Source organism: Mus pahari, chromosome 10 (genome assembly GCF_900095145.1).
Source record: "Mus pahari chromosome 10, PAHARI_EIJ_v1.1, whole genome shotgun sequence".
In the NCBI taxonomy this organism is placed as follows: Eukaryota; Metazoa; Chordata; class Mammalia; order Rodentia; family Muridae; genus Mus; species Mus pahari.
In genome coordinates this window covers 101,882,862-101,905,412 of record NC_034599.1, presented here as the reverse complement: position 1 = coordinate 101,905,412, position 22,551 = coordinate 101,882,862, and the positions used below count along the sequence as shown (strand labels likewise).

General features: G+C 43.0%; 1 protein-coding gene across 1 annotated transcript in view; it reads left to right on the top strand.

Moving 5' to 3' along the window:
- Positions 1–17,802, top strand: part of Ccdc36 (coiled-coil domain containing 36) — a 23,631-nt gene extending 5,829 nt beyond the window's left edge. Inside the window, exons 2-7 of the mRNA XM_021205899.1 lie at positions 688–859; positions 5,076–5,239; positions 9,735–9,783; positions 10,188–10,275; positions 15,785–15,888; positions 16,708–17,802. Of these exons, the coding sequence (XP_021061558.1) occupies positions 688–859; positions 5,076–5,239; positions 9,735–9,783; positions 10,188–10,275; positions 15,785–15,888; positions 16,708–17,802 (1,672 nt within the window). The remainder of the gene's footprint in view (positions 1–687; positions 860–5,075; positions 5,240–9,734; positions 9,784–10,187; positions 10,276–15,784; positions 15,889–16,707) is intronic.
- The last annotated feature ends 4,749 nt before the right edge of the window (positions 17,803–22,551 follow it).

Genomic DNA, 22,551 nt, shown 5'->3' with positions numbered 1-22,551 from the left:
CTGAGTTCGAGGCCAGCCTGGTCTACAAAGTGAGTTCCAGGACAGCCAGAGCTATACAGAGAAACCCTGTCTCGAAAAACCAAAAAAAATAAAATAAAATAAAAAGAATACTGACTGCTCTTCCAGAGGTCCTGAGTTCAAATCCCAGCAACCACATGGTGGCTTACAACCACCCCTAATGAGATCTGATGCCCTCTTCTGGTGTGTCTGAAGACAGCTACAGTGTACTTATATATAATAATAATTACATATATATATATATATATATATATATATATATATATATATTTGGTTTTTGAGACAGGGTTTCTCTGTATAGCCCTGGCTGTCCTGGAACTCACTTTGTAGACCAGGCCGGCCTCAAACTCAGAAATCTGCCTGTCTCTGCCTCCCGAGTGCTGGGATTAAAGGCATGCGCAATTACTCCCGGCAATAAATAAATCTTAAAAAAAAAAAAATCAGCCGGGTGTGTTGGGAGGAGGTGTTCATAATTTCCTTGTTCTTCATATGTCATAAAGGCAGTGAATATACTTGGAGGACAAAATAAACACAGCAGAGGTACATAATAGAGAGCCTATCTCAAAACAACAACAAATCAAACATGTGCTCTCACCCCAATCTTCTGTGAGTTGTGGTTTATTTTCTTCAGGATGCTTATTTACATAGTGTTTTCTTGCTTTGTTTCAGGGTCACTAGACCGTCTAACTGGGATAATCATCAGACAGACTGTTCTCTCAGCGATTCCCAGTTCCTCTTTGGATCTCAGTTCTGTCCTGAAAATTCAGAGACTCTGTTACCGTCCTTGGATGCTGGTGCTTATTTAAGACACCCAAAACAGACACAACAGGATTCTGTGGATGTGAGTCTGAGTTCCAGCTCGTTAAAATTTTCCTTTTGAGGTAGAATCTTACTATCTAGGCCAGTCTGGACTCTCTGTCTCTGTTTTCAGCCTCCTGGTTATTGGAATTACAGGTGTAGACCACCACCCCAGCTCTGATTTCTGAATTTCTCTGTATATAGTTCATAGATATTATGGAGCTAAGCTTTAAAAATGAATTATTCTATTTGAACATGAACATACTTTAGAATTGCACTCTAAAGATTACTATTCTACATGTGTGTGTGCTTGATTGATGATATTTTGTTTTGTTTTTGTTTTTGAGTCAGGGTCTCACTGTGTAGCCTTGGCTATCCTAGAACTCCATATATAGACCAGGCTGGCTTTGAATTTAGAGATCTACTGCCTGTTCCTAAGTATTGGGATTAAAAGAATGCACCACCATACAGTTTCTTTTATTGCCAGAACAACATAAAATATTGTCAATCCCTTGAACATTACTAGGGAGAGACAGATATGCGTATTTCTTCATGATTGTGAAAATACCTAACAAGCAATAACTTTTGTAAGATGGATTTATTTGTTTGCTTTTCTCTATATACAGCCTTGTCTGGCCTGGAACTCATTATGTAGACCATGCTGGCTTCACACTCACAGATCCATCTGCCTCCGCCTTGAGAACACAGGGGTTCGAGGCATGTACCATCAATCCCACTGCTTCTATAAGATAGGAATAGAAGAAGTTAGAATGATGACTCAGTGGGACAAGTGCTTGCTGTATAAACTTGAAGACTTAAGTTCAAATCCCTAGAGCTCATCTAAAGCCAAGCATGATGGTACATACCTAACCCTAGGGCTTATACTAGAGGATGGGCAGGTAAGACAGGATGGGCAGGTGAGACAGGAAACCAGTGGGGGATCAGCTCTTTCTCAAACACACTGAAGGGCTCACCAACACCTGAAGTTGTCCTCTGACTTCCACATGTGGCATACACATGTTCTCACTTATGGACACAAACACACACATACACATAAACACAGGACTAAATCAATCAATCAATAAATAAAAATAAGCCCTTTGACTTAAAAGAAATAAAGGAACACATTTTAGTTTTTCAGTGCTGTTGATGGAGGGCAAGTGTTCTACCAGTGAGCAATAGTCTAGCTCTATTTATTTATTTATTTATTTATTTATTTATTTATTTATTTATTATGTGTGAGTACACTGTAGCTGTCTTCAGACACTCAGAAGAGGGTATCAGATCTTGTTAAGGATGGTTATGAGCCACCATGTGGTTGCTGGGATTTGAACTCCGGACCTTAGGAAGAGCAGTCGGGTGCTCTTACCCACTGAGCCATCTCACCAGCCCCAGCTCTCTTAATTTTTAAAACATTTATTCTTGGTACTGGAGAGATGGCTCAGTGACTAACAGTACTGGCTGCTCTTCCAGAGGGCCCAGGTTCAGTTCCCAGCACCCACATGGCAGCTCATATCTGTCTGTAACTCCAGTTCTAGAGGATCTGACATAGACATACATGCAGGCAAAACAATAAAAAATACAAACAAAACATTCATTTTTTCCACAATCTCATGTATGTGTAATGCACTTTAATTCCCCATTATGTTCTCTTACCTGCTTTCCCTTCCCTCAGAACTCCTTCCTCACAACAGGTTTCCCGCTGATTTTCTGCATTATAACTACTTTCCATTGCATTTTTGCTTCTGAGACAGTTTTCATGTTGCCCTGGCTGGCCTCAAAGGTGCTGAATAGCCAGACTAACTGTGTAGCCAAAGATGATTACAGACTTCTTAATTATTAGTAACATTGCATTATTGCATTGATGTTTATTATTTGTGTCTTTGGGCACAGAGGACACCTTGGTAGAGATAATTTTGTCTTTCTACGCAGTGGATTTCAGGGATAGAACACAGGTTGGCAGGTTTGATGGTGAGCATCTTTACTAAATGCACCATCTCCTAGGTGTGACTTTGAATTTCTGAACCTCCTGGGACTACAGGCTCACATTATCACTTTGTTATCTTTTTATGAAAACTAGTTACATTGATTTATTTGTGGCGGTTGAGCACTCACTGTCTTAGTCAGTGTTCTATTGCTGTGAAGAGACACCATGACCAAAGCATTTAATTGGGGGCTTGCTTAAGGTTTCAGAGGTTTAGCCTATTATCATCAAGGCAGGGAGAGGCAGGATGTAGGATGGTGTTGGAACAAGAACTGAGAGCTACACACTAATTTGTAGGCAGAGAGACACTGCACTTGGCAAGGGCTTCTGCAACCCCAAAGCCCACCCTCAGCTACTCACTAACTCCAACAAGGCCACGCCTCCCCACCCTTCCAATCCTTTCAGCACCACTTCTTGGTGACAAAGCATTCAATTCATATTAGCCTATGGGGATTATTCTTATTCCAGCCACCATAAACACTGAAGTTAGAGGTTTCTCCCGGGTCCCAGGAAACAAACACAGGCAGTCAGGCTTGAGAACGGGTGCCCTCACCTAAGTCATCTCACCAGCCCATAGAAAAGGGATGATTGCCTGAGTGGTGGAGCTTGCCTTTAATCCCAGCATCCAGGAGGCAGAGAGAGGTGGATCTCTGTGAGTTCAAGTCAGCCTGCTCTACAAATCAAGTTCTAGGAAATCCAGGGCTATTACGCAGAGTAACCCTGTCTCAAAAACAAACAAAACAAAACAAACAAACAAAAGGATCCTTAAAAATAAAATTAAGCCGGGCGTGGTGGCGCATGCCTTTAATCCCAGCACTTGGGAGGCAGAGGCAGGCAGATTTCTGAGTTCGAGGCCAGCCTGGTCTACAAAGTGAGTTCCAGGACAGCCAGGGCTACACAGAGAAACCCTGTCTCGAAAAAAACCAAAAAAATAAAAATAAAAAAAATAAAATAAAATTAAAAATTATTTTAATTAGCATACAGAGTTTTAGGTGTCATGGCATTATAAAGCAGAAATTTTTTTTTGTTGATTGTCCCTCCCATTCCCCTCCTCCGTCCTAGCCTCCCCTGTCCCCTTCCATCCGCTCTGGGCTTGTCTGACATTCTGGTCACAGCTCTGTCCCACTCCACTCCTTCCATTCTTCCTTTCTTTGGGTTCCTCTTTTCTTATTTTGTAGACGGTAACCACACTCACCCCCACAGACACATAGAAACAGCATTAAACACAGCGTTCTGGCCCAGTGGTACTGTACACATTAATCCCAGCCCTGGGGAAGCAGAGGCAGGTGGATCTCTCTGAGTTCCAGGCCAGGTAACTCTACAGAACAAGTTCCAGGACAACCGGGACTATACAAAGAAGCCCTGTCTCAAACTCCTGCCAACCCAAAAAACAACAAACAACAAAACCGCTCAGATCTACGTGTCAAAGAGAACAAGAGATATTTGTCTTTTTGAGTCAGGATTTTGTTGTTGCTATTTTGCATTTTAAACATTTTTTAATTTATTTTTTGAGTCAAGAGTTTTTGTTTGTTTGGTTTTTGAGACAGTTTTATTCTGTAGCCCAGACTGGCCTAGAACTCACTATGTAGCCCAGGTTAGCTTAAACCTCAAAGCCATGCTCCTGCCTCTACCTCCTGAGTGCTGGGATTCAAGCTTATATACCACCAGCACTCTTTTACCCCTTTCTGGGTTCTAGAACTACATTTAATATTATATTTAGACTTGCCTATATCAAATGAATAAGGCTAGCCCAGTTCTTTAGGTTAGTAAAGCATTTTATGTATAATCGCAAAAATTGATGCTAGTGGTATAAGGGAATAAATGCACTTCCTGAGTGTTTAGAGCATGTTTTCCATAAGAAACGCAGGAAATGGCTCTCCACACCACATGTGCACTGCTTAGGCCTTGTGGAAGTTATCAACAGGTATTGACTTCAAAAGACATTTAAACATAGCAAGTTGAGTTAAATATGTTAAAGTGGGACTTTAATAACACAGCTCAGAGGCAGAGCAAATAGCTCTCTGTTGTTCCCTATAAGGATATTCAGTTGGCCTTGAGTCATTTTAGCTGAAAATTTAGTATTTCTGCACTGATAAGGCAGAAACTGTATTAACTTAGACAGTTGCTTTATTATAAATATGATTTCCTGATAAACACAAATAATGGAAAACAGCATGCTTTATTTTCAGCCTTATGCTTGGCACTTAAATATGATTCTGTGTTTTACAGAGGGAATGGTGTGTGACATTTGGTGTTGCTTTTTTTCATTTCACAGAATGAACCTAGTATTTTCACAAAATACCAGGCAAAGCCCCAGCTGCTTGGAGGCAATACAAAAGATGAAGGCTTATTTTCTCTTCCTTTGCCAGTTGGGAAATCAAAAGGACTCTCAAAACAGTTTGAGGAGAAAAAACGAAGGGCAACGGACCAATCTGACAGGTATACATACCTTTTAAGAGGATGAGAAAACTCATGCTTTCTGAAGAAAACAAAATGTACTATTAATAATCAGATAATTCAATTTTAGTATAATAGCATGCATTTATCAGGGATGTGCATAGCAAATAAAAACAGAATCAATAGTATATACACTATTCACATACACATGGGGGTGGTCAATGATAGACAGCCTAATTTATTTTGGAAGTTAGTTGGTTCCATAAATCTTCCGTATGCATGCTAGAGAACCAAGGGCCCAGAGATATAATTGAGCCTGAACAGAGGAGCCATAAAAGGAAGGGGAGAGGTGTTTTGAAGTGTGAAGACTCAAGAACTAGGAGCTCGAATGTCCAGGGCAGAAGAAGCTGGATGTTATAACCCTTCCTTTAGCCTCTGGTCAGGTCATCAGTAGATTGGTAATGTATGTGCACTTTGATAAAGGTTAGCTTGATTTTTGTTTTCTTCTAAGGGTATCATGTAGCACCTTCCCCCCACCCTCATATATGTATCAGCAGTAGAGTGCTTACCTAGCATGCCAGAACCCTAGGTTTATTCTCTATTTCCACAAAATAAACAAATATTAAATGGAAAACAAGGAGGGCAACATTGCAACAAGCTGGGTGTTGAGGATGCACAGCTGTAATCTCAGTTTTTAGGAGGCAGAGGCAAGAGGCTCAGGAGTTCTGGGCAATAAATCAGTTCTGCTTACAGATCAGTTTGGGTTACTGACACAAACTGGTCTGCGCCCTTGCTTTCCTTCACTTTGCCTGGGTGTATATTAGCTTTATTTCTGCGATTATAATAAAATAACCTGACAAAAGCCACCTGAAGCTAGAGAGGTGGGGCACACCTTTAATCCAGAGGTAGGTGGATCTCTGTGAGTTCAAGGCCAGCCTGGTATACAGAGCAAATCCGAGGACTGCCAGGGCTGCACAGAAAAATTCTGTCTCAAAAAACAAATAAAAAACAAAACTAAACAAACAACAGCTTAAATAAGGAACAGTAGTTCTTTTGGCTCAAACTCCAGGTTATAGCCCATCTCTGTAGAGAAGTCAAGACAGCAGGAACTTGAAGCAACTGATAATAGCACATGTACTATTTGAGAGCAGGGAGATGGATGCAACACCTACATGTTCTCTCCCTTTTCCTACAGTTCAGGACCCATACCTAGGGCCTAGGACTGCACCTTTAGACTGAGTCTTCTCATGTCAATTAATATAATGGAGACAATCACTAAGAAATATACCCACAGGTCAACTTAATCTGGATTTCTTATTGAGATTCACTTCTCAGGTGATTTTACATTGTCAAGATGACAGCTGAAACTACCCATCACTGTGTGTGTGTGTGCCTGTCTATGAGGAGCAGAGTTGGGCTTCAGATGTTTCCCTCAATTATTCTCCACCTTTTTTGGTGTCCACTTAATTTTTTTTTTTTTTTGGTTTTTTCGAGACAGGGTTTCTCTGTGTAGCTCTGGCTGTCCTGGAACTCACTCTGTAGACCAGGCTGGCCTCGAACTCAGAAATCTGCCTGCCTCTGCCTCCCAAGTGCTGGGATTAAAGGTGTGCACCACCACGCCTGGCCCCACTTAATTTTTGTCTCAGTGAACGTTGACCTCATGAATTCAGCTTACACTAGCTAATTGGCAAGTACCTAGGATCTTCAGATTCTGTCTTCCCAGCCCTGGAATTACAGACATGCATCCTCATGCTTGGCTTTTATGTACATGCTGGGGCTCCAAACTCAAGTCCCTTGTTCTTCCAAGGCTAATATTTTATCTACTAAGCTGTCTTCCCACACCCGCTGCCTTAGTCTCTCACTAGGACCTAGGGTTCTCTAATTAGTCTAGTTTAGCTGGATGTTGGGACTCTGCAATTACAAGACTATGCCTAGCTGTGGGTGCCTGGTCTAGAACCTTATGTTTTATAGGAGCCATCTCCCTAGTATTCACACTCTTGCCTGTTAATGTTTTCTATTATGCTTTTGTTTGTTTGAGACAGGACCTCATTGTATAGCACAGATTGGCTTAAATTTTGTTGTTATCCCTCTGCCCTAGACTCTCAAGTCCTGGAGTCATAGAAATGGGCCACCAGCACCCAGCTAGTAATTACTTTATGCTTTCCTCAATGTGACTTTTGGATTTTAATGTAACCACTATAATTTTTGTCTCTGGAAGTCAAAAACTATATTTTTTGAAAAATGCAAAATTCAAGTAATATTATTTTGCTTCTGTCCAAATGTTTTCCTTCTGGATTTTATTTCTCAGATCATCTAGCTTGAGATGGTGTATAGACAAGGCTTGCTTGGAATTGCCAGAGATTCAGCTGCCTCTACCCTGACTTTCCAGGTGCTGGGACAGAAGGCATGAGCTACCATGCACAGCTGGATGTGGACAGAATTTCTTTTTCTTTTTTCTTTTCTTTTCTTTTCTTTTCTTTTCTTTTCTTTTCTTTTCTTTTCTTTTCTTTTCCTTTCCTCTTTCTTTCTTTCTTTCTTTCTTTCTTCTTTCTGTCTTCTTTCTTTGTCTTCTTTCTCTTTTTTTCTTTCTTTCTCTCTCTTTCTTTCTTTCTCTCTTTCTTTCTTTCTTTCTTTTTCTCTCTGTCTTTCTTTCTGTCTTTTTCTTTCTTTCTTTTTTTGTCTTTCTTCTTTCTGTCTTCTTTCTTTCTCTGTTTTCTCTCTCTCTCTTTCTTTCTTTCTCTCTCTCTCTTTCTCTCTTTCTTCTTTGGGTTCTCAGAACTCATGACAGCTAATAACTGTAACCCAGTTGTTTGTTTTGATTTGTTTTGTTTTGTTTTGTTTCTTTAGACAGTGTTTCTTTGTGTATCCCTGGTGTTCTGGTACTCATTGTATACACCAGGCTAGCCTCAAACTCAGAGATCCACCTGCCTCTGCCTCTCAAGTACTGTTCTATGTGATTTTTTTTATTCAGTTGATCAAAAAATAATTCCCCTAGAAATAGGGAGCTCTTCCAGAGGACCTGGGTTCAATTCCCAGTACCAACATGGTGACTCACAACCATTGATAACTTCAGTTCCAGGGGATCTGATGCCCTCTTCTGGTCTCTGGGAGCACCAGGCATACACATGGAGTATATACATAGGCACAACACTCATACACATAAAATAAAAATAAAAATGTAAGCCAGGCCAGGCGTGGTGTCTCACATCTCCCACAGAGACAGGCAGATCTCTGTGAGTTTGAGGTTAGCCTGGTCTACAAAGAGAGTTCCAGGACAGCCTCCAGGACTGTTACACAGAGAAACCCTGTCTTGAAAAACCAAAGCAAACCAAGACAAACTAAACCAAACCAAACAAACAAACAAAAACAAAGAAAGAAAATTTAAAACCAGACATTGTGGCTTTCCCCCAAATCCTCTGAATTTAGAAGTCTGAGGCAGGCATGTTGCCAGGAATTGTCTGTATCAGCAGTTAAGAGTGTTAGCAGCTCTTGCTCTCGAGAGGGCTCTCTCTCTCTCTCTCTCTCTCTCTCTCTCTCTCTCTCTCTCTCTCTCTCTCTNCTCTCTCTCTCTCTCTCTCTCTCTCTCTCTCTCTCTCTCTCTCTCTCTTTCTCTCTCTCTCACACACACACACACACACACAAATTATAATGAATATAGTCAAAAAGAGTCGGGGGCCATTTGCATTTGATAGCTCAGTGGGTGGAAATACTTGCTGACAAGATGACTTGAATCCCCAGAATCTTGATGGCTGAAGAAGAGAACTGACATCTCACGTTTCCCACAGCCTCCACGAGTGCTGTGCATTGTGCATGAACACACATTATATGTAAATTAAAATTTTTAGACTAAAAAGTACAAACATTGTAATTTAAACTACTATGTGTATTTACATGGTTTTGTTTGCTTGTTTTGAGACACAGTGATATGTGGCTGTGGTTGGACAGGATCTCTCTAGACCAGGCTAACCTTGAACTCACAGAAATCCACCTGCTTTTATCTACTAATCGCTGAGGTTAAAGTGGGCACGACCATACCCGATTATTTTAATTATCATATCTGTCTATTCACTTTGCCTGCATGGATGCTATAGCAAGTAGCAGGGCAGATAAGACATGTACAATAACCTGTCTCAAAAAGTCAGGAAGAAGAGCTGGAAAGCTGCCTTAGCACTAATTCTTCTTGCAGAGGACTCAGGTTTGGTTCTCGGCACCTACATGGTGGTTCACAAATGTCCTTAACTCCAGTTCCAGGAGAAACAACAACTTCTCCTAACCTTGGGCACCAGGCCTGCATATGGTACACAGAGGCATACAAGAGACAAAACATTTATACACGAGTGATAATTCTTAAAAGCAGAGCGGGGAAGGCAGCCACAGGATGGAAGGAAGAGAATGGGATTCACATTAGAATGAAGGTCCATAGGGTTGGGGCTGGACAACCAAGCTTTCTCAGGCAGACTCTCCAACTTAGTTATCCATGTTTTTTCAGTAGGGCTCAAGGATTTATTCTCTTCTCCTTTTTCCCTCTCAACTCTAGTGAGACCCTGCACAGCTTTGTTTCTCATTTTCCAGAAGTCATTAACAAGGTAGGTTCAGCTCAAGTTGGAGAGTCAGAGTGTCGTGTAGTGCAGGCAGAGCGGCAGCTGTTTCCTGCTTTACCTTAAATGACAATTCTCCACATCAGTGACACGGAATGGGTGGTGCTTTCTTTCTTTCTTTTTTTTTTTTTTTTTTCTTTTCTTTTTTAAAATTTAAGTTTATTTTATGTACTGGGTGTTTTGTCTGCATGTATGTCCATGAACCGCGTGCACAGTGACCTTGGAGGTCAGAAGAAGTCATTGTATCCCCTGAAGTTGGAGTTATAGACAGTTGTGAGCTACTATGTTTTGGGTGCTGAGAATTAAAGCCTGATATTCTAGAAGAGCAGACAGTGCTCCTAACCTCTGACCAATTCTCCAGTCACCATGTGATTCTTAATTTTGTTTCTTAGTTGCAGACATCTGTGGAAAAGTCTGAGGAACATCTCAGCTCTAGAAGCCAGTCTATTTTAGATTCTGTGGAGACCATAGCCAAGACTTGTGAGTGTCCCATGGTTTTTTTGTTCATTTCTGTTTTTTAAATTTTTGTCAGTGTCTCAAGGTTAATGTTAGCAGCAGAGGGCACTGGTGAGCCATGAATGTGAACTTTCTGACCCTTACCAGGTTTCCAGGATGATTTCATATTGTTCTTGATAAGGTAAGTGCATAAAATTAGGCCTACATAGTGGAGCCCGCTGCTATGTGATAATACTTTTTTGGTTTTGTTTCATTTGTTTTTTGTTTGTTTCGAGGCAGGGCATCTCTCTACATAGCCCTGGCCGGCTTGGAACTCACCACCAGGCTGGTTACCTCTGCTTCCCAGCTGCTGGAATCAAAGGCACGTTTCACCACACCTGGCCTGTAAACTTTAGTGTAATTTTTTATTTTATTTATTTGGAAAAAATGTTTGTCTATGTAGCGCTGGCTGGCTTGGAACTTCTAAATGACCAGGCTAAAAGTATACATTAGAGAACATCACCTAAGTAGTTCAGACTTCTAGAATGTGAACGGGTTCCCTAGGACTGGTATACAGACAGTTGTGAACCGCCATGCAGTGTAAGTGCTGGGAATCAAACCCAGATCATCTGAAAGAGCAGGAGTTACACCGAGCTCTCACTAGCCCATGCCAACACTTGAATCCCACAATGGCTTTAATGAAGTACTGATCCTCTCCTCAGTATTTGCTGTTTCAGGGTAGCTCTGCCAGCCTTCTCACCACATGCTTGAAATGAATCAGCAGCCTCCGGAGTCTCACATGGCTTGCCCACTGTGCTCTATGTAGACACACTCCTCCTTAGGAGTTAGAAATACTCCAGTCACCTGCTGTTCTTCTCGCTGCCTTGGTTTCAGTGAGAGTTGTTTTGTGATGAGTCAGCCTTGGTCTTAATGTCAGCTATAGAGCCCTGTTTGCAAAATCCCCTCCCCTACCAATTAAATGATTTACATGTAGATGGATGCCTTTATAAACGCGCAACACACTATTCTCCTTAGCTAGACACTTGCCTAGAATTACTATTCTCTAAGAAAATAGATGCTTGTGCATCTGTACTTGTTTGCATTTGTTTATTTTTTTATTTTAAGCTAATCTGTCAGCTCATTCACATTTACAAAAATCAATGCCTTTGCATGGCTCATAAAATAATTTCCATCTGTCTGAAAAGAAGCACTGTACTGCTTATCCATTGACTTCCAAACTGGGCATCACCACATGGGGCAACTGTGCATGTTCAGATAGCTTAGAATGAGAACTGTTACCCTCACAAGTAGCAGTGGTAAGAACAGCAGCAAATGGGGGGTGCTTCCTTGTGTGAATTGATGGAGTAACTCGTCCGTGGGTGCCCCAGTCACAGACTCTTTTAGCTTTCCATTGCTTTATAAGAAGTGACAGTGTGCGGGGTGGCAGTGGTGGCGGCTCATGCCTTTAATTCCAGCCTTCCAGAGGCAGATAGATCTCTGGGTTCGAGGCCAGCCTGGTCTACAGGGTGAGTTCCAGGACAGCCAGGACTATATAGAGCGATCCTATCTTGGAAAACAAACAAACAAAACAACAACAAAAAGAAGTGAAGGTTTGTTTTGGCTTCCAGAGTATTTAGCTTATGGCTGCTGTGGGAATAGTGCTTCCTGATGAGAACACATGGTGAAGGGGGTCTGTCTGTCCGGCTCATTGTTCTGGAGAGAAGAGAGAAATGAAAGGATTAGGGCCCCAGTATTCCGTGAGTGTAAGGAAACACCCCCAGTGCTCTGACTTGGTTTGACTCGGTTCTACCTCTCAGTCCTGCTACCTCTACCCACTACTGCTTCAGGCAGACAACCAACTCAGGAGGGTCAGGAGCTTAAGGATAGCCTTGACTGCATCGGGAATTGAAAACCAGCCTGGGTTACAGAGTGAGACCCTGTCTCAACAAAACAAAACCGAATGAAAATTTTTAAAAATATGTTTATTGCCAGGTGGTGGTGGAGCATGCTTTTAACCTCAGTGCTCAAGACTCAGAGGCAGGGAGAGTTGGAAGCCAGCCTGGTCTACAAAGCTAGTTCCAGCACAGCCACACAGAGAAACCCTGTCTTGAAAAAAACAAAAAAAGAATTGCCAGGTGCTGGCAGAGCTGGGAGCTGGTGGTAGTAGCAATAGTAATGCTTTTTAAATTCTTTAGTTTACCATGGCCTCGAGGCTGGTTTCAGAAGCATGATAGTTCTCTTCCTGCCCCTTCCTAAGAGCTGGTGGTATAGGTGTGAGCCACTATTCGGCCTATGTAGTTGTAAATATAGAAACAATGGAGTGTGCTATGTTTATGAGTACCCTCTAAAGGTATCGCCTCTGTGGCCGGCTCTTCTCTGGATTTAAATGCTATTCTTTTGCTGAGTGTGGTGAAGCAACACCTCTAATCCCAGCACTTGGGAGGTAGAAGCAGGACAGTTCAGGACAGCCTTGGGAGTTTGAAACCAGCCTAGGCTGAAGGGACTGTAGCTAGCCTGGGCATGGCAAACATGGCTCGGGCAGCCCTTGCCCTTCCCCTCTTTCTGTTTCATTGCTAACAACCATTAATTACATTCCTTTTTTTAAAAAAATTTTTTTTAAAGATTTTATGTATATGGATACACTGTAGCTGAACAGATACAATAACCACATGCAGTGAGCCTTCATGTAGTTATTGGGAATTGAATTTTTAGGACCTGTGCTTGCTCTGGTCGACCCTGCTCACTCTGGCTGAAAATTTTATTTATTATTATACTTAAGTACACTGTAGCTGTCTTCAGCTTCACTAGAAGAGGGCATCAGATCTCATTTCAGATCTCATTTCGGGTGGTTGTGAGCCACCATGTGGTTGCTGGGATTTGAACTCAGGACCTTCTGAAGAGCCATCTTGCCAGCCCTAGATTACATTCCTAAAGCTAGGTGCCAAGGTCTGTTCCCTTACTTGGCCACTTGCTCCCCCTGAGACTGACTACCAAGGATCTAAGTTTGAGATCTAGTAATCAAAAATCCTCTTTTGGCTACCCTAATTAACTTTTCCAATCAAAATTAAACACCTCATCCTAACAGGAAGTTCCCCCCTTTTACCTTTATAAGCCACCACTTGCCTGTCTCCTCTCTATCCGGAGGCAGTCCTTTGTCTGTCCAGACAAATATCCCTTCCCCCTCTCCCTAGGCCCGTATCTCCTGTCTTGGCTTTGTCTCTTATTCCTGGCTCTTTGTCCTTGTGGTACAAATAAATCTCCTTTGTGCTGAGAACTTGAGCATGGGGTGTCTTGTATCAGATGCTGGTCCCTTCATGGGCTACATGAGAACTTGTCTCAAAAACAAAATAAAACCACCCTGTCAACAGCAACAAAAAAGCCAGGCATAGTGGGCCTTTAATCCCAGCATTCTGCAGGCTGAAGAAGGCAGATATTTGTGAATTCTATGCCAGCCAGAACTATATAGTGAATCTCTGTCTCAAAAAGTTAAGTAATGGGGGCTAGAGAGATGGCTTAGGGGTTAAGAGTACTTACTACTAGGCTGGGCAGTGGTGGCACACGTCTTTAATCCCAGCACTTGGGAGGCAGAGGCAGGAGGATTTCTGAGTTTGAGGCCAGTCTGGTCTACAGAGTGAGTTCCAGGACAGCCAGGGCTACACAGAGAAACCCTGTCACGAGGAAAAAAAAAAGAATACTGGCTACTCTTCCAGAGGTCCTGAGTTAAATTCCCAGCAACCATATGGTAGTTTACAACCATCTATAAAGAGATCTGGGGCCCTCTTCTGGTATGCAGGCATACATGTAGGCAGACCACTGTATGCATAGTAAATAAATAGATTTTTTTTAAAGATTTATTTATTTATTTATTATATGTAAGTACACTGTAGCTGTCTTCAGATACCCCAGAAGAGGGCCTCAGATCTCATTATGGGTGAGTGGTTGTGATCCACCATGTGGTTGCTGGGATTTGAACTCAGGACCTTCAGAAGAGCAGTCAGTGCTCTTAACCACTGAGCCATTTCTCCAGCCCAAATAAATAGATCTTAAATAAATAAATGCCCAATGGTGGCTGGCTCAGATCCTTAATTTGACCACTCAGAAGGAAGAGGCAGGCAGATGTCTGTGAGTTTGAGGCCAGCTTTATTTACAGAGTGAGTTCTGAGACAGCCACGGCTACACAGAGAAACCCTGTCTCAAAAAATCTAAATAAATAAAATGAATGAATGAATGAATAAAAAGAAAGAAAAAGTTAGCCAGTGAGATGACTCAGTAAATAAAGTCATCCTTGGCTGATATAGAGTTTGAGGCCATTGCTGGGCTATGTGAGACCCTTTTTAAAAAAACAAAAAACAAAAATTAAAAAATGATGCACTTTAAAACTTGGTATCCTTTTCCTTATCGCACTTATTGTATTATACAACAGTTATCCATGCATTTGTCATTAGTTACCTGTATTCCCTGACAACATTTCTTTCTTTTCTTTTAAACAGTGTAGCTGGGTATGGTAGTGCACACCTTTAGTTGAGACCTGGTGGAGGTTGGCTCACACCCTTAATTCTAGCACTCAGGAGGTAGAGGCAGGTCTCTGAGCCTAAGTCCACAGAGTGAGTTCCAGGCCAGCCAGGGCTGCAAAAGAGAAGCCTGTCTTAAAAACAAAAAACCAAAACCAATAAAATAAAATAAAATAAAATAAAATAAAATAAAATAAAATAAACAACAAAAAGTGTGTGTGTGTGTGTGTGTGTGTGTGTGTGTGTGTGTGTTAGGATAAAATGGGGAAGGTGGGAGTACCTTCAGTGGCCTGTGCCAAGGCATGCTAAGAACTTATGCCAACAACAGATGTAATGTAAGAGGTTTATTGGGAGGAGGAGAGCTATTTAGGAGTGGGGACATGAGGGAGAGATGGAGACAGACAAGCAGACAGATAGACAAAGAACAAGACAGAATAAGGGAGAGACGGAGACAGAGAAGGAACAGGAAAGAGAGAAATGGGGAATGAGAGATAGATCTGGGTGGCTGAGGCTTTTATGTACCTCACCTCTTGCATCTGGCAGCAGAGGTGGGCATTGGTGGGTGTCAACTGTAAAGCCCTGGCTAGGTCTCTGAGGGCAGACTGGTGGAAATGCCTGGTTGCTAACAATATGTATATAATATGTATGTATGTATGTATATATATATATATATATATATATATATATATATATATATATATGTATATGAATGCATGTTCAGTGTTTGGTATATAAAAAGATGGTTGATAAATATTGGTGAGTTTGGGGGAAGGTTGTGTTATTTTATCTTATTTTATTGAGACATAGTCTTACCTAGGATTCATAGCATCCTTATGGCTCAACCTTCCAAGTACAAAGATTGCAGGCCTGTTCTTGAGGAGAGACTATTTGGGTCAAGAGGACCTCCTCCTGGGCATTAGGAGAGAGCATGTGCTGTGTCATCCTGCACACTGGATGCAGCCCCTTCCTTTCCTCTGCCGTGCTCTGAGCAGGAGATGCACATCAGCTTCCTTAGGAAGACTCTGTCTTTGTTTCGTGTTTAGTTCAAGAGACTGCACGGGTCCAGCGTGACCTGATGGTTGAGTCAGTGAGAGACAAAGGCAGCGTGGAGCAGGCCATCCTTGAGATCCAGAGGACGTGTGCAGCTGTGAGTATGAACGGCAAGCTCCTTTGCTTGGTTTTGTTGTCCAGGCTTGTCCTGAGGTAATGGTCTCAAGTGTGCTTGCCCTAGCCTCCTGAGGAGCTCAGATACAGATACCTGCCACTGCCCATGTGTGATTTAGGCTTCATCTCTAAGTTCAAGAGAGACGCTCAATGTGTGAGAGATTTCCATTGAAGACGAGAGCCCGGGGTAGTGGTCTTTTCGTTAAGTCTACCTTTTCGTTATAGCCTACCCTCAGGGTTCTCTGGCAGGATGTGTACCCAGTCTTTGCTCACAGTGTTCCTGTGCTTGCTCTGTGAGGGACAAGCCTTTGTCCACTGGTTGCTTCTCACATTCTTTTTGTTTTGACACAGGGACTCTCTCCTGTAGCACAGGCTGTTTAGAACTGACTCTGAAGCCCAAGCTAGCCTCAGACCCATGTTAATCCTCTTTTTATGTTTTTAGATTAGTTTCTTCTTATATATACAAGTGTTTTGTTTGCATGTGTGTCTCTGTACCATGTATATGCCTGGCTCTCATAGAGGTCAGAGGAAGGTATCAGATCTCCCGGAACTGGAGGTACAAATGGTTCTAAGCCATCATGTGGGTTCCTGGAACTGAACCTGGGTCCTGTGCAAGAGCAGCAAGTGCTCTTAAGCACTGAGGTGTCTGTCCTTCCATTCCCTCATGGAAGTTAGTGCTCTTGATTCAGCCATCTCAGCACTGTGATTAGGGTGTGAGCTCTTCCTCACACCTGCCCTGCCCCCACATCTGTCCTCACACTTCATCCTGTCCATCAATCTCCTCTTTCACTTTCTTTCCCAGAGACAAGCTGAATTTATGGAGATGAAATCCACCCTGAAGAACCTTGAAGTTTTAGTTGTGGAGCAGAGTAAGAACTTGCAGCAGTTCTGTGACAACCTGGGCCAGCTCATTGTGCCTGGTATCCTAGAAGAGCTGAAAAAAATCACCTCTGTGCCTCAGGTGGCTGGGCATCTGAAAGACAGCACCTCTCAGACCTCACCATCTCTGACCCAGAGCCTCCATTTTACTGGGCAGGAAAAGTATCCCTCTGAGGAGCCAGCTACTTGTCAGGCCCAGGAGGCTCCTGCAGGAAATCCCAGTAGGAGTTCCCAGAGGCCTGGGGAGTGTGGTGTCTGGGATGAAGGAGCAGAGAGTGATGTTTTTCAAAAGGCTGCATTGCCAACAGATGGGCTCCATAGAGGCAATGGGCATGTGAAGAACAAGACCATGCAGACTTACTGCAAGAACTGGGTTATGACCACCAGAAGCCTCAGTAACCACTTCTCTAACCTCCCAAGCCAGAAGGCTGGCAATGACCAAGGTCTGATTGCCCAAGGAGCTTCCCAGCGGGACTTAAATAAGTTTGAAGCCAGAGTGAAGAATGCCTGCCCCGAATATGGGGCCCAAAGCATGTGTTCTTTTGACTCACTTGAACAGTCAGCAACTGAACAGAAAGGCGGGACCTGCAGGAAACTGAGGAGAGGCAAGAAGCAACAACCCAGGAGATCAAAGAGAGGCGGGCTTCTAGATCGGAAGCCTGAAGAGCAGACCTCAAGGAAAGCCTGTGCTTTCATAGCTAGGCATCACTGTCCCCAGTCTCCAGTGTGTAATCCACAGGGGCCCCTCATCTGTTGGCTGACTCCGAGAAGTTCCACCAAGTCAACATGTCACATTTTGGGAAGAACAGGAGAGACCAGTCAGACAGCAAGGGCAACGCAAGGGGACCTCTTGCAGTATTCCCAGCGCTCTTCCACAGACAGCAGCTCCCAGGAGGACCAGCAGATAAATTGGTTCAGTGACCTCGGCCTTGAAAACCTAGAGCCTCCTCTGTGTAAGAAGGGAGGGACGAATTTGCTCTGTGACCCGGATTTTGATAGCAGCGATGATAATTTCTAACCTGCCAACAGTGACTTTAGCTGATGGTTTGTTATCTCAGAGTGACAAACTGTAGGACATTGGATTGAGCAATAGCACACAGCATCTGAAGCTGGCTTATCCAGCCTCAGAGCCAGAGGCCTTGATTGACTGTGGCTAGTAGGAGGAAGGGGAGAATCCAGTACTCTCAATATCAGTTGCTGCTCACAAAGGGAAGTTATGGAGAAGAAATGTGTGGAGACAGTGAAGAGAACTCGGGGAGTAGCCTGTGGTGAGGCATCAGAAAGTGGCTGTGTGTTCTTTGTGAAGAGGGCATTGGCTTCCTTATGGAATACAATTTAGAAGAACTCTCAGAAACTTTTTGACTATGTGAGTAGCTCTCAAGACATTCCCTGCACCCGACTGAACCTTTCTGAGTCTCAGCTTTATCTTTACCTAGTTTTGTCTTTTCCCTGAGAGGACATGGTACAGGGTACACTATTAAACAGATTTATTATGTAGCCTTGGCTGGTTTTGAATTTAAATTCTCCTATCTCAGCCTTCAGAATGTTGGTACTATAAGCATGTCTCAATTCTCAACTGTAAATGAGACTACTTAAGAACAGAGTGTTAATCCTGGTGCTGGTGATGCACATCTTTAATCCCAGCACTGGGGAGGTAGAGGCAGGCTGATCTCTGAGTTTGATGCCAGCCTGGTCTACAGAACGAGTTTCAGGACAGCCAGAGCTATACAGAGAAATCTTATCTTGAAAAGCCAAAACAACAACAATAACAACTCAAAACAAACAAAAAGAACAGTATTAAAGCTGCTTATGAAAGTGGGGAGTGGTGACTCACCCCTGTGAGATTCAGCAGGAACACTTCCTTCCAGCCCTTCCCAGACTACAGGGCCATCAGAAGGAAGCTTTGAGACCAAAGGACCTTATTCCTGTTGAACATTTGTAGTATTGGTTATATTTTATTTTTCTCTCTTGTTGATGTTTATTGTTTTGTTATTTTAATTCAAAGTTTAAATCCTGTGAATTTAAATAATTTTTCAGTATTTGTGAATGAGCCCTTCTAAAACCATCTGACTGTAAAGTGCCAAAGATGGTCCTGTGTTGCCAGTTTCTGCTGTTGAGATAATTAAAAATTACACTATATCTCTGGCAATCATTGGGAAAGGATATTGTTTCTTATTTTATTCCTATGGTTTTTTTGCTTTCTTTTTTAATTTTCCTTTTTTTTTTTAATGTTCCTGCCAGACTTGGTGAGCGTGACACAGTCCCAAACACGTCCCTGGAACACATAACATTTTTGGCTCTTCAGATGCTCCTAGAGCTGTATGTAGCTACACAGGGGCGGATGTGGTGGGAGCATTAGGGTGGGAGGATGGAGAGTCTGTTGAGTGCTCCGCCCTCTGTTACTCCAGGATGGAAATGAAGTTGACTACAGCACTTAATTGCCTGACAGTCCTGTATCCATTTACATATTACCAGCAAAATGGCCTTTTTATGTTTTGAGTGTGTGTGTGTGTGTGTGTGTGTGTGTGTGTGTGTGTGTTTTCCCTCCTTCCACCCTGTGGGTTCTGAGGACCATTCATCTTCTTGCCCTGTTGTATCTCACTCACACTTATCTAGCCGAGTTAGTGTTCTTGTTTCACTTAACCAGGGATATGAACTCCGTAGGTAAGGACACATCCGTGTCATCATTGCTGTGTTGCCAGCACATTGGGGAGTATCTGATTTGATACTCACTGAGGGCAGATAGCTCCTTAAAAACCCTGTCTTCAAGCTAGGTGGTGGCCACACACACTTTAATACTAGCACTTAAGACACAGAGGCAGGTGAAGCTCCAAGTTTGTGGCTAGTCTGGTCTACAGAGTGAGTACCAGGGCAGAGACACCACCACCCCCATCTCAAAAAAAAAAAAAAAAAAAAAAAAAAAACCCTCAAAAACCAAAGGAAACTGTATCTTGAAATGTGGCCTTTTTTTTTTTTTTGGTTTTTCGAGACAGGGTTTTTCTGTGTAGCCCTGGCTGTCCTGGAACTCACTCTGTAGACCAGGCTGGCCTCGAACCCAGAAATCCTCCTGCCTCTGCCTTTCGAGTGCTGGGATTAAAGGCATGCACCACCACCGCCCGGCTATGGCAGCCCTTTTGCTGCCTGCCCCTGAACTTGGCTTCAGAAGCTCCAAAAGACTCCTACTTATCCCCATTTCTCTTTCACAGGAAATTTCTCATGATTTTCTCACCCAGTGTGCCCAGAAAAACAGTCGCCTCCCTACCCTCTCTGGATATGTTTGTAATTTAAACGGTTTTTTTAAGCCAGTCTTAAAACAAAACTTTATCCTACATTTTCCAGATAGTCTATGCCAGAAAGCCCTTCTACATTAGGGCTTGAATCCATCTCAAATACAGTTCCTGAGTAAGACCTTGTTCCTTTTGTAAATATTTAGTCTCAACCTAAAATATTAATGTTCTCCCATACCAAGAAGAAAACAAAGTACCAGAATGTGATCTGGGGTGACAGTCTTTTTAGCAGTCCTCAACAATCGGATAGCTTAGTAACATCACTGGTCTTTTTCCTGCCATATTAAGGTCATTGCCTCCACAGTCAGAGAAGCACCACGTGGCTCCCAGATGCGCCCTGTCTACTGTCTTCTTGAACATCTTACAATTCCATTGGTGTCAGGATGGCCTTTTCCTGCTATCTTGATCCTAGATGCAAAGGTGAGGGACACAGGCTCCCCAACTGCACTGCCTGTTTCCTCCTATTCCCTTGATTCTTCTGGAATCTTCTCTGAGGTTCAAGAGAAGACCAAGGAGTTAGGAGAAGTAGAACAAGAGGTTACTGCTCCCCAAGTGGAGAGCAGGAGGCACCCTGGTGAGAGTCCTGAGAGCTAGAGATGAGAAGACAGGTCTCAGTGCCTGGTGGAGCAGAGACTTGCTAATACCCAAGTGCCCTGGCACCTGGGTAGGGCATTCAATTATAGGGCCTTGAAATGTATTTAGGTGGCCTGGATGGCAGCCATGCTTGGGAGTGTGGGGAACACTGCCTTGTAGTGGGCCTGAGGGCAGTGCCAATTGCAAGCTCTTGACAGCAGCTGCTCTGCCCTTGCCTGGCCTACCTTCCTTCCCACTGCTATTTAACTCTTGGCAACAGGCCCTTCCTAAGCCTCCTCCAGCCATCCAACCTTTTGTTCTAGAAACATCTGTAGACTCTCTCTTGCCTTATTGTCTCAGTCTACTTCTGAAGCTTTGGATTTAGCATATTGGTGGACTGCAGCCATGGAACCTGAAAATCACAAGGGTGGATGGGCCCAGCCTCTCATCTGCCTTATGCTGTCATTTGAATTTGCAGTTTGCAGCTAGCAGGTTCCACTGCGCCTATTTATTCTTGAATTTGCCTTGTTTCTATTTTGATTCTTGTAATCCAAATTGCACTCTGGTGTTTCCACGGAAACAATTCAGTGATTGTTTGGTGTGCCAAGATGAACTGCGGGGGAGGGAAGCTGAATGACGTCAAAACATTTCCAAGTTTTTCAGACATAACCAGGGTCAACTGTCATACAGCATGAATGCTTTAGACTCTGAAAACCTTTAGTTGTATTAAATTCTATGTTCTAGGCTTCTCTAGCCTCTTCAGCAAATTCCTGAAAAACCATTCCTCTTCCTCCCCATTGAGCAGATGACAAAGGCAAGAAGGGCCTTAGGGGCACATTAGTGAGCCAGGGGATGTGAATGGGTAAGGAGGGGGTCCTAAGCACACTTGAGTAATGTGGGCTGCCATGATTCCGCAGGGATGAAAAACAGCCATTTGGATGATACTTAACATGAATTCCTTATTTCCTCAATATAAAGCCTTCACTAAAGGAAAACCTACCTTTCTGGCCAGGGGGAGCCTGGATTCGCCTTGTCTGTCTTCTTGCGTTGGGCCCACATTCCCAAGGCCCAGTAACTCCACCATAAGCAAAAACAAAAACCTGTCACTTCCAAGTGGTTAGGGTTCCGTCCTCATCCTTCAAAGCCCTAATGGAGACTAGACCTTGACCTGTGACCTCAACAAGGACTTGGTTTGGTGAGACCTGTGACATCCAGCCTGAGGATCCAGAGCCCTCAGGTCAGGGATCCTACAGGAGTCCTGTGTGGCTTGAAACCATCCCTTCAGTTCTCACAAACTGACAATTGGTGGCTGGCTGATGGGAACCTAGTGACATTATCCAGGGCTGATTGATGGAGATGGGATTAGGACGGGGTGAAGCTCGGAAGTGCTATCCTGGTCTGGATTCTGGGGCTGATCAGCAGACACATGATTTCTTTATACTGAAATGATACATGTCTACTATAGATAAAAATAGAAAATATTTTAAAGCACTAATTTCCTTTGATGCATTCCTAAGAATATTTCACTTATTTTTTGTAATAGGTGAGATTGATTGCATTTTTTAAGATTTATTTTTTATGTATTGAGTACACTGTCATGTCTTTAGACACACCAGAAGAGGGCATCAGATCCCATTACAGATGGTTATGAGCCACCATGTGGTTGCTGGGAATTGAACTCAGGACCTCTGGAAGAGCAGTCAGTGCTCTTAACCTCTGAGCCATCTCTCCAGCTCCTTAATTGCATTTTTTTTTTTTTTTTTTGGTTTTTTGAGACAGGGTTTCTCTGTGTAGCCCTGGCTGTCCTGGAACTCACTCTAGACCAGGCTAGCCTCAAACTCAGAAATCTGCCTTAATTGCATTTTTTAAATGTTAAGTTTTGGAATAACTTTAGATTTATAGAAAAC